The sequence below is a fragment of the Culicoides brevitarsis genome, chromosome 2 (genome assembly GCF_036172545.1).
Source record: "Culicoides brevitarsis isolate CSIRO-B50_1 chromosome 2, AGI_CSIRO_Cbre_v1, whole genome shotgun sequence".
Lineage (NCBI taxonomy): Eukaryota > Metazoa > Arthropoda > Insecta > Diptera > Ceratopogonidae > Culicoides > Culicoides brevitarsis.
The window spans coordinates 38,782,655-38,795,051 of record NC_087086.1 but is presented as its reverse complement, the minus strand read 5'-3'; the positions used below and the strand labels follow the sequence as shown (position 1 = coordinate 38,795,051).

Below are 12,397 nucleotides of genomic sequence, written 5' to 3'. Positions count from 1 at the left end.
TTAAATAAAAAAAATTGCCGCCCGATGAGGGACTTGAACCCGCGACCGTTGGATTAAAAGTCCAACGCTCTACCAACTGAGCTAACCGGGCATACTTCGTATACGTCGTATGTAGTGTATATGAACGAAAGTTTTAATTACTTTCTATGTTATCAAAGGAACTTGAATATTTTGAAATAACTGATAAGAAAGTTTTTTTCAATAGAAAGTTTTTATTTAAACATTTTCTAAATATTTTTCAATAAAAAATTTAATAAAAATTTTTAAAATAATTTTTGGCGCCAAATTCAAAAAAGGCGCAATTTTTAAAATTATTTTAGTTTATTTAAAATTTTGAACAAATTTTTAATTTTATTTTTAATAAAAAAAATTAAATAAAAATTAATTAAAATTAATTTTTGGCGCCAAATTCGAAAAGGCGCAATTTTTTAAATTATTTTATTTTTTTTAACTTTCGATTTAACTCTTTACTTTAAATAATTTATTAATTTTTTAAAAATTTTTAAAAAAATAAAATAAAAAAAATTATAAAAAAGTTTTTTTAAAATTATTTTATTTTTATTCAATAATAATTTTTTTAAATAAAAATTTTTAAAATGATTTTTGGTGCCAAATTTGAAAAAAGGCGCAATTTTTTTATAAAAAAAATATTTTTTTATTTAAAAAAATAAATGAAAAATTTAATTAAATAAAATTAATAAAAAAAAATTATTTTATTTTATTTCGAATTTCGAACAAATTTTTAATTTTATTTAATATTTTATTTTTAATAAAAAAATTTTAAAATTATTTTTGGCGCCAAATTCGAAAAAAGGCGCAATTTTTAAAATTATTTTTTTAAAATTTAATTCAGTAATTTTTAAATTTTTTAATTTAATAAAAAAAATATATTAACTTTAAGGGTTAACATCTATTAAAATCAACTAAAAAACTATTCACCATTAAACTGTGCCATAAAATGCAATTTCCAACTCAAACGAATGTGAAAATTGATCACGAATCCATGATATGAAATTTGTACTTAACTCAACGTGTTCGCAATATGAAGCGACATGACATGAAAAATTGTGGTTTACTCGAAAATTCCCTCCTCTCCGCGATGAATATCATTTCTCACACACTTTAAATATCTCCAACTTAGAAAAAACGACACGAAACCCTTACTTCATTAATTTGTGGCGGCAACGTCATTTTCGTAAGCAATCTATCTCATGTATTCAGAGTAAATACACGACAACGACGACGACAAAGAGATCTTTCAAATGAGAAGTCGATTTAAAAGTGAGTAATATTTAGCATTAGATCAAGTTATGGGAAAATTTATTAAAATCGTCTGTACAAAGTTGTTGTTGTTGTTGTAGTCGTAGGGTATATAAATTATTTTGCTGCAGTTGTGCGATTTAGACACCATTCACTGCTTTGCTACAAATTGCGATATGATACTCGCAGTAAACCAGATTTCCGAGCGATTAGAGAGGGACTGCTGCGAAAAATTCTCACAGTTTGGGAAATTGTCGGCGATTAAAATCATTCCCTACCTGTCTTATGCGTATTTTAGAATTTTTTTTTCCGTTCGCGATACTTTATTACCGTTATTTTATTCACAACATGAAAACTATTATTATTCAATTTTCAACTTGTTGTTTTTATAATTTATCATATTCAAAAAATAAACGGCGAACTATTATAAAACGTTTGCGTAGCCTTGCACTCCGAGTGTATTTGCTTATGATATTCTTAAATTATTTATGACTTTGTATGCTGCCTCGTCTATCGATAGGGAAAGGAACTCGTTTCGAGTGCACTACAAATTTTTGTATTTATTCTACAAATAAGTGACACCAATTCGATATTTCATTCATGATTTATCTCTCGCTACATTCTTGAAGTTTTTTTTTATTTTTTTTAAAGCAATCAGAAGATCTCAAAACGAATAAGCGCGAAACCTTAATTCCTTATCGAAACCGGAGAATCAAATATTTAATCAATATTTTCGTTTGTTTCCTTGTTCTGGTTTGCGGCGATTAGTTTTTAATATTGATAGATTTTTATTTACCAAAACTAATGAACAAACACAAAAAAAAATAATCAATTTATAATTTTTTATTCGACACAAAAAAAAAAAAATAGACAAGTAACGCGAAACAAGACAGTTTATTGCTTCATTGATTTGATCGCAACGGCAATTTTTTTTTCGTAAATCAAATGATAATAATAATTATAATCGTCTATTGTGTAAAATATTATTTTTAATTTAATGTTATGTTTGAACGTGTCTCATTGATTTGTTTGTACATACGTATGACATGGCATATGATTTTTTTTTTAATTTTTTAACATTGATTGTTGAAAAAGTTTATTAGAAATTGTTTTTGAAGACAAAAGCGCTTTTTGAAAAATTTATTAAAAATCTAAAAAGAAATTATTAATAAAATTAATTAATTTTTTATACAGTTATATGCAGTAAAAAAAAATTGTGCGAAATTACGCTTAAAATAATTTCTAAAAATTTTAATTTAAAAAAATATATAAAATTTCTCAATTTGAGAAAAAAAAATTTTTTAATTTTTTGGCAACCCTGTATGTTAAATTGTTAGTTTTCTATTAGAATGTAAACTTCAATAAATATGAAAATTTAAAGTTATAAAAAATGTTTGAAATTTAGGAAAAATTTTCATTATTTGAATTTATGAATTTTAAAATAAAATTTTGAAATGCAGGGTTGCCAAAATTCGTTCAGATTTTTTTTAATTTAAATTATTTTTTCTATTTTCGTTGAAAAAAATAAAATAAAATAAAATTTTAAATATTTTTAAATCGGAGTTTCATTCAATTTATTAAAAATTTGCTGCTTATCGATTTTAAAAGTTAGTTTCATTAAAAAATTTAAAAATTAATTAAATATTAATTTAAAAATTTATGAAAAAATTAATGAATAAAAATTAATTAATTAAAAAATTAAAATTAATGAAAAAAATTAATTAATCAAAAATTGAAAATTAATTTAAAAAAATAAAAATTTAATAATTAATTAATTAAAAATAATGTGCACTAAAAACGATAAAACAAGAAATTTATTTTAAATTATAATTTTACCTAATTGATTTTTGTTTTCTAAAATTTTAAGAGGGAAATTTGGAAACATAAAATTAATTAAAATTAAAGTTTAAATAAAATGTGATAAAAATTAATATACAGACAGACATTAATTTCCTTAATGGAGCCAAATTTCAAAGTTTCTAACAAAATATTTTTGCAAAATCATACAAAGTGCTAAAAATTCATTTAAACAATAAGCGATTCTTTAACAAGACATTTGGTCAAAGATTTCAATTCAATTTATTCACATGTTCGCTCCATGTGTGTTCTTTGGCAAAAAAAAACACTGTTATTTTATCTCCTGACCTCAATCAACGCCACAGTAAACCAGCAAAAATCAATGAGCAGCAAAAATAAAAAAAAATCACGAAAATTATTCAATTCAACCAGAACGGAAAGTGAAATTTATTGTGAGCATCATTCACTTGCTTCTTGCTGCTTGAGTTGTCTGTGTCAAGCGCAAAACGCAGTGCGGTGACCCAAAAGAGCTCTTAAACTATTGATTTATTGCGATAACCTTCAAAATTCGACAAATGAACGTAAAATATGTCAAAAAAATAATGAGTTTTTATCCTTTTACGGCGCATCGTTAATCGTCGTCGACGTCGCGAAATATTTAAAAAAAAAGTGCATTGACACAAATCGTCTGCTTGCAATTTTTTACGTCATTTTCGTAAGAGAGGCGTGCGGTTGGTATTTTTTTTGATGTTTTGGTGCAGAAGAAGCAACAACATCTCGTTATTCAAGGGCACGAAAGGTAAACAAGAAAAAAAAATCGAAATGTCTGTGGAACATCCAAACCAATTAAAAAATATTTTTATATGAGAGATACAATTTTTTGATAATTTTTACACACAAATATTTTTTGTTAATTTTTACAGAAAGACAATAACGACGACGGCTTCATCCATATTTATAAGAACAATAATCGTTGTTTATTATTATTATTGTTTTTACCGCATTTTGATTAAAAATTGATTTTAAAAAAGTTTTGACGTCTTTCTTGTTTGAAAAAAATTACAAATGTGAACTGGGTTAAAAATTTAAAATGTTTATTAGGTAAAAATTTAAAATATGAAATAAATGAAATTTTCGAATATGCATTGGGACAAAAATTATTAAAATTTGAACTGGGATAAAATTTAAAAATTTATTCTTGAAAATTTTTAAAATGTGCAATGGGTCGAACATTTATAAATTTTATTAGAATTTTAATAGATTAAATTTTAAAATGTAAATTGGGACAAAAAATTTTAAAAATTAAATTTTAGAAAGTGCATTGGGACAAAAATTTGAACATTGTTTGGGCAAAAATCAAAATGTGCATCGGGTTGAAAATTTATAATGTGACTTGGGAGCAAAAATGTTAACTGGGTCAAACATTTGAAAATCCAATGAATTCAAATTGTGCATTGGGATGAAAATTAAAATTTAAAAGTTAAGTAAAAAATTTAAAATGTGCATTGGGTCAAAAGTTCATAATTATAATTTTTTTAAAAAATTAAATAGATTAAGTTTTAAAATGTGTATTGGGACAAAAATTCGTAAAAATTTAATTTGTGAAATGCATTGAAGTGCATTAGGACAAAAATTTTAACTTGTGATCGGGCGAAATTCAAAATGTGAACTGGGTTAAAAATTTCATAATGTGCATTGGGTGAAAATATTATTACGTAAAATTTTTAAATGTCAATTGGGTCAAATATTTAAAAAACTGAATGAAATTCAAATGTGCATTGGGTCAAAAATTTGAAATTTGATTCAAACAAAACTCAAAATGTGCATTGGGCTAAAAAATTATAAAAAAATTTGAATTCAAAATACGTTAAAATTCGTTAATCTTCCATCTCAACGACAACTTTCAATAATTTTTTCATTATTTTTATGTTTATAAAATGCAGGCAACCAGTCAAAGCATGGCATGGCGGTTCAACATCACTTTTAATTATTATCTAAGGTTGTTGATCATCATAAATAATTTTCTGAACAACAACAGCCAGCAACATGCAACAACTCGGCAATTCACGAGGCACACAAAACTAGGATAAGGTCATGAGATTTTCAGTACAAAATGTCTATATTGATAAAATAACTGCATCTTGAATTCCAGCACGTTATACGGTGCTCATTATCAACAAAAACAAGCCAAGTAAGTACCTGAAATGAACAATGAAGCGATTATCTGCTGGAAAAAATAATGATTTGTGACACGTTGATGATGATCTTAATGATTAAGATGTTTATCGCGGCGTTGCACACTTTTTGTGTCGTTGATTGTTCGTCGTCGTCGTCGAGGAAAACGATTATTAAAAGTGCCCGGATATGGTGATGAAGTCTGTTTTTTTTTCGTTGCTCATTATTTATAAAAATTCATAAAAATTTTGATTGGGAGCAAATGAGCAGTGGTTGATTGGTATCTGCATGTTTTTATTTTTTTTTCTCGAACGAACTTGACATTGTAAGTGCGGTTTTTTCGGTTAAACATTTTTCGTTAGTTTAACATTTTTTTTCTCTCGCGGTTCAAGTTTTTGTGGGGAGTTTTTTTGCTTGCGAGTGTTAATGTCCTTTTTTGTATCCGGTACAAATATTTCAGCAAAGTTTCTTTGAACGAAAAAAAATGTTATTGCAAGTGTTTTGCGGATAAATGAAATTTTTGTTTAACACAAAAAAAATTAATAATGTTGCTCGTACTTATCAAAAGATATAAAATTGTATTAAATTAGATTTTTTGTAATTTAGCCTTGTCAAAAAATTTTTTTATCATCAAAAAATTCTTTTTAAATGTATTTCAAAATAAATTTTAATTTTAATAAAATTTTCAGTATTTAATTTATTTTTATAAAATTTTTTTTTTAAATTTTTTTTAATGAGATAATTAAAAGATACAATTTTTTTTATAAATATTTAAATAAAATTTTAAATTAAAAAAAAATATAATTAAAAAATTTTTTTCGCTTTTATGATGCAAAATATATTAATTTTGATTAAATTTTATTTTTTTTTTTGAATTTAATAATTTTTATTCATTTAAATTTTTTAATATTAAATAAATTTAATTAAATTAAATAAATTAATTAATTTCAGAAAAATAAAAAAAATAATATTTTATATATATTTTATTATTTTTTAGTTTTTTTTAGTCTAATATTTTTTTATAATTTTTTTTTAATTTTAAAGACATTTAAATTAATTTAATTAATTATTAAAAATATAAAAAAAAATAAATAAAAAATAATAACATTAAATATTTTTTTTTTATTTTTAGATTCAAAACAAAATTTAAAAAAAAATTGATTTTGAAAGAAAAATATTTTTTTTTTAAATTCATGAAAACCTTAACTTTGATGTCAAAACCCTTCCATTAATTATTAAACATGAAAAAATTAATTTCACAACTGATTGCCCAATATGTTTCCTTTGCGTGTCAAGTGCGATTTTTATCCTCTTCATACCTAAAATTATTACAAGAATTCCACAAAAAAAAAAATATTTTTCTTCCGCATGCTAAGACACATGTTCCATCACAAACGAACCAAAATCACACACAAGACACGAAAATAATAAAAATAACTTGCACGCATAATGAGTTATGATGCTCATTACACATTTTTTTTAAAAAAATATTTTTTTTTTAAACACAAACCGTTTTGCACCAAGGCCTTCAAATACTCCGGTTTTCAAATAATTTCGAGTCAGAAAAATAAAAATAATAATTATTATCATTTGTATCGAATTTGTAAGTAATTGTCTCTAAACTGCCTCGAGCAAATGTTTTTTTATGCGCTCGTTGGACATTTTATTACACATTTAACTGCACAAGAAAACTTTTGTCGCGCAAAGCAATTGACCTCCAACAAATTCCTCTCTCGCGCGATAGAAAATCGATGAGAAATATTTTTTTTTTTTTGAGATTTGAAGGGCTTCTTGCCCCCAACTGTGAGTCAAAAGTGTTTAAAAAAATTTTTTTTTCATAATGACTTGTTTCATGCCCTAATCGAACATTAAAACAGGTGATTAACCTTCCGAGCGCAATTGTTTTTAGCGTATTTGGTTCCACTTGATTTGATGAGAGAATCAATCAAAATAAGCGAACGTTTTTTTTCGTTGTCTTTTTCTCGATAGTGCCTCGTCGTAAATAAACTTGTAAAAGCAAAAAAAAAATTAAAGGCACATAATTCATTTAGTCAAGCTTGTTAAATACTATGGTAAATAAAATTTTTACAACTTTTTGTGACATGACATAATTGATTTGCTTACAGAAGATGAAAAAAAAGTGCTTCACGTGTGGATTTTTTTTTTCGTTGTTGGCAGCTCTTCAAGAAATTTTAAATTTATTTGAAGAACCGTATCCGTTTAATTATATTACAAAATTTGGCTGAACGATTTATTGATTTGTGGGGTTAAGTGAATGGCTTTTAATGGCGCCATTTATTTATTTTTTGATTTTATTCAAATTTTTGGGGATTTGTGAGGAAACTTTTAAATTATTTTTAATTTTTTGCCGTTAGATGGCGCTTTAATGAATAAATTAATAGCTAAGGAATTATTAAAGTTCGAAAATTATTTGAAAAATATTTTTAAATATTTTATTTGAATTTTATAAACCTTTAATAAATTAATTAAATTATTTTTTTTTAAATTTAAAATTAATTTTAAAAAAATTAATTTTTTTTATAAATTTTTAAAATAAATTAATTTTTTGAAAAAAAAAATAAAATTGATTAAATTGTTTAAAAAAAAAATTAAAATTAATTAAAAAAAAAAATTAATTAAATTTTTTTATAAAAAAAAATATTTAAATTAATTTTATTTAAATTTTTAAAATTAATTAAATCGATTTTCTATAAATTTTGAAAATTATTTAAATTAATTTTATTTAAAAAAAAATTAATTAAAATTAAATAAATTAAATTAAATTTTTGTTTCAAAGTTAATTTTTCATCATTTTTTTTTTAGAAAAAAAAATTAAGTCTTTTTAAAAATAATATTTTTAATTGAAAAATATTGAATTTTTAGACAAATTTTAAATTTAAAAAAAAACTGCCAACAGATGGCACTTTTTATAAAAAAAATAAAAATTAAAAATAAAGTTATACTTCATAAAAAAAATGATTTAAATTAAAAATTTTAAAAATAATAAAAAAAAATAATTTAAAAATAATAAATTAAAGCAAAAAAAAAATAATTTTTTTCATATTAAAATTTGTAATTCATTAACAAAAAATATCCAACGCAAGAGGGCGTCATTTGAACAAAAAATCAACGAACTCAAATTTAATCCGTTATTTAAAGGTCATTAATTAATTTCCTTAAAACCTTAAAAAATCCAATTTGACGGACGATCATTGACTCAAATCCAGAAAAAAACTGTTTTAAATTAATTTACCATAAACCACTTCTCAAGTTCAAAAAAGTTCATTTAACCCATCCTTTAACAGTAACATCAGTACTTTAAACTGTCGAACTCCTCTTCTCATCAAAAAATTTTTTTGTTCATTATTTATAATTTATATTTAAATAAATTTACTTCCGCACTAATTCAACACTATCATCTTCCCTGCCTTTTTTGAAAAATATGCACACCCTTTTAATAAGGCAAATACTCCTCAATTTAATTTTTTTTCATTCATAAAATACGGAAAGATTTGTTTTTATTATTATGCAATGATTTTTTTTTCAATATTTTTTCTTGTTACTTTTTGTATTATTTATCATTTAATTTAAAATTCATTCAAATAAAGAAAAAAAAATATTTACCTTTAAAAGATGTTCCATTAACAACACGATTTCTGGTTGCTGTCTTCGGGTTCACTGCTCCCTGTGGATTTGTTGAATTTGTTTGTGACGTTTCCTCGCCAATCCGATCGACATTCGCACCAATTATTGTTTGCACACAAAAATTGCTAGTTAATAGCAGGCAAGTTATTATTAATAAATAATTGCCCATATTTTTCGATTTTAATTTTTTCGAAATAAAAAAAAACTTTTCCTTTCCTTTTTACATTGGAATTTGCTGTTATCGTTCAAATATCTCTGAATGTATTTATTATAAAAGGAACACTTGATAAATATTCACCTTATTTATTTTAATTTAAGCTTTTAAAATAACGAAACAGGAAAACTCGTTTGTTTCTGTTCAAATATTTATTTTGTGTGTAAATAAATAACTTTGAGGTGATTGTACCAATAATAATACCGAAAAAAAAATATTTTATTTATATTTTCACTGAAATCCTTTCATTTTATGATTCACACACGAATTTTTTTTCTTTGCTACATTTTGTATCGTTTATCGTTTTTTTTTTTGCGGATTCAATTGAAAAAAAATTCGCAACTTGAAATTCACTTCATCGATCGGTCATTGATTTCTTTGTATTTTTATTACCATTTGTTATTTAATATTTTTGTCACATCCAAGTTTTTTTGTGTATCACAAATCTGTAAAGAAAAGAAAAAAAATGTTAAAAAATTGGCAAAAAAAATTTTTTTTTTGTTATTTTTTTTTCTTTATGTGATAATCGTAAATTTTTATCACTTTTTAGAACAACTTTGGGTTAAATAATAAAACTACGGGTTACTAAAGAATATTTATTGTTATGGGAATTGGAGTTATAAGACATGCGGAAATAACGATAATTTAATTAATCCATTAAATAATTAAATTATTTTTTTTTAATTTTTTAAAATTAATTAAATTATTTTTTTTTTAATTTTTAAATTAATTTTTTTTTTAATTTTTAATTATTTTTTTTAATTTTTAAAATTTTTAGAAGTTTATAAAACATATTAAATTTATTTTTAAAATTTATTGAATTATTTTTTTTAATTTTTTAAATTAATTAAATTTATTTTTTAAATTAATAAAATTATTTTTTTTAAATTTTATTTTTAAAATTAATTAAATTTATTTTTTTTTTAATTTTTTAAAATTAATTAAATTATTTTTTTTTTTTTTAAATTAATTAATTAAAATTATTTTATTTTTTTTAAATTTTTTAAATTTTTTTTTTTTAAATTAATTAAAATTTTTTTTTAATTAAAATTATTTTTTTTTTATTTTTTTTTTCTCTACGTGATAATCGTAAATTTTTATCACTTTTTAGAACAACTTTAGGTTAAATAATAAAACTACGGGCTACCAAAGAATATTTATTGTTATGGGAATCCAAGCCATAAGACATGCGGAAACTACGAATTGTACATCAATCATCAACGTACGCGATTGTGAACTAGTTTTTTTTTATATAATCGGAACACATTATTCACCGATTTCCCACTTTTTATGGCTCTCGCTTTTGTGTGAGATACTAATTTTTGGTAGTAGCCAAAAAACGAATAAAATCATCAATGCGCCGACATATCATGTCCGTATTTCGCTAAGAGGACAATTATCTCATTGTGCACATAACAAGACTTCATTATTTCAAGCCTTAAGTGTTAAATAAAAATTTGTCGAAAAAAAAAATCAGGAAGCTTGCAGAAATATTTTTTAAAAAAATATTAGTGTTAAAAAAATTAATTGTCACACAATGAGTAAGCATGACTGTGAACTATACGAAACTAAATATTAAACTTTAAAACTTTTGTATGTTGATGTTAATGTTGTTTCAGATGTTTGATAATTAAAAAAAATGGATGTAAAAAATTTGACGATTTGGTGTGTGTTTAACACGTTTTTTTTTTGTTGGTTTGCAAAAAAAAAATAAAAAAAATGTTAGAGGATGTAGGCCAAGATTGAAGTGAATTATTAACTGAATTACGTTGCAAAGGTCTATTGTTGTTTCTGCTGCAAATGTTTTGATAGGCTTAGATGATTTTGTGTTTTTTGCTGTGCACGGGGAATTGAACTATAATGAGCTCTATTTGGAAAAAATTAGCACAAAGAGATTTTTTTTCAGATTGATCTTCTTTGTTAGAGGTAGTTAAATTTGAAGCAGAAAAAATTATATTAAAAATAAATTTTTGCACAAAGTTTTGAATAAAAAAAAAATTTGGATTTTCCGTTATATTTTGTTCAATTTTTCTCTGAATACAAGTATATCTTTATTAATTTTTAATATTTTTTAATGAATTTAAAAAATAATTTTAACAAAAATAATTTTAAAATAATAATTTTGAAATAATAATTTTTTTTATTAAATTTTTTTTTATTTTTTTGAAAAAAAATTTTTTTTTTAAATATAATTCATAAAAAATTCAATTTCTATTATTTTTTCAAATTTTATTTTTTTTCTTGAAAATTTATTTTATTTTAAATTTTTGAAGTAAAATTTTTAAATTTAAATTTTTGGAAATAATTTATTTCATTAAAGATTACTTTTAAAAAATTTAAAAATATTTTGAAAATAAGTTTTTTAATTATTTCCTTTTTCAAAAATTTAGACACAAGATGGCGCTGAATATTTAAAAACATTTTTTTGACACAGTTCTTAGAAAAATTTACTCCCAAAGATTTGAAGTAAACAATTTTTTCTCATTTTCATAAAAAAAAACAATTAAATTTTTGTTTTTAATGAAATTCGATTATACTTAAAATTTTTACTCAAAAGATGGCGCTGGATATAAATTTAATTTTTAGTTTAAGCACTTTTCTAAAGCTGTCATTAATGTTTTTTTTCTTATATTTTCTAAAAAAATGCAAAATTAAAAAAAAAACATCTTCATATATTCTATGAGCTTTTAATAATTTTATCCAATAGAGGGCGCTTTATATCAATTTTTACTTTTCGCTCTAATTATAAAATTTTTCAGTGAAACTTTTGAACAAAAAATTTTTACTTAAATTTTAAAAGAACTCAAGACATTTTTTTACCTTAATAAATATTTATTTAATTTTAAAATTTTTGACCATTGAGGGCGCTTCATCTAAAATTATGTTATTGAAGATTTTTAAAGAAAAAAAAATTAAAATAGAAAATTGTTTCTTTAAAAAACAATTGAACAAATTGAACTGTCAATCAACTTAAAAAAATAATAAAACTGAAAAATATTAAATAATATTAAACTAAACATGTGACTCACACTTATTTAATTTACAAAGCAAAACAAACTTGAATTATAAAAAATATAGAAAATCATAAATCGAGCTTTGAACTCATTAAATTTGATCGTTGTAACTTGATCCATTATTCGCAAGTAATTTTGAACAATCATTCTCATTATTATTTATTATTAAAACTTTATTATAATTTATTTATGAGAAGATTCACTCACAAAACAGCAATTCATAGTATTTTGAACTCTTTTCTTATTCTCTATTTTATTCTTCAGAAAATACTAAAAACTTATTTCTTATTAT

General features: G+C 22.4%; 1 protein-coding gene and 1 non-coding gene across 2 annotated transcripts in view; both read right to left on the bottom strand.

Annotated features, from left to right (window-relative positions):
* LOC134829113 (mucin-5AC) overlaps nucleotides 1-9,046 on the bottom strand; it is a 35,357-nt gene extending 26,311 nt beyond the window's left edge. Inside the window, exon 1 of the mRNA XM_063842110.1 lies at nucleotides 8,857-9,046. Coding sequence (XP_063698180.1) covers nucleotides 8,857-9,046 — 190 coding nt within the window. The remainder of the gene's footprint in view (nucleotides 1-8,856) is intronic.
* Nucleotides 19-91, bottom strand: Trnak-uuu (transfer RNA lysine (anticodon UUU)). The gene has a single exon. It is a non-coding gene; the product is annotated as a tRNA-Lys (tRNA).
* Nucleotides 9,047-12,397: the final 3,351 nt, after the last annotated feature.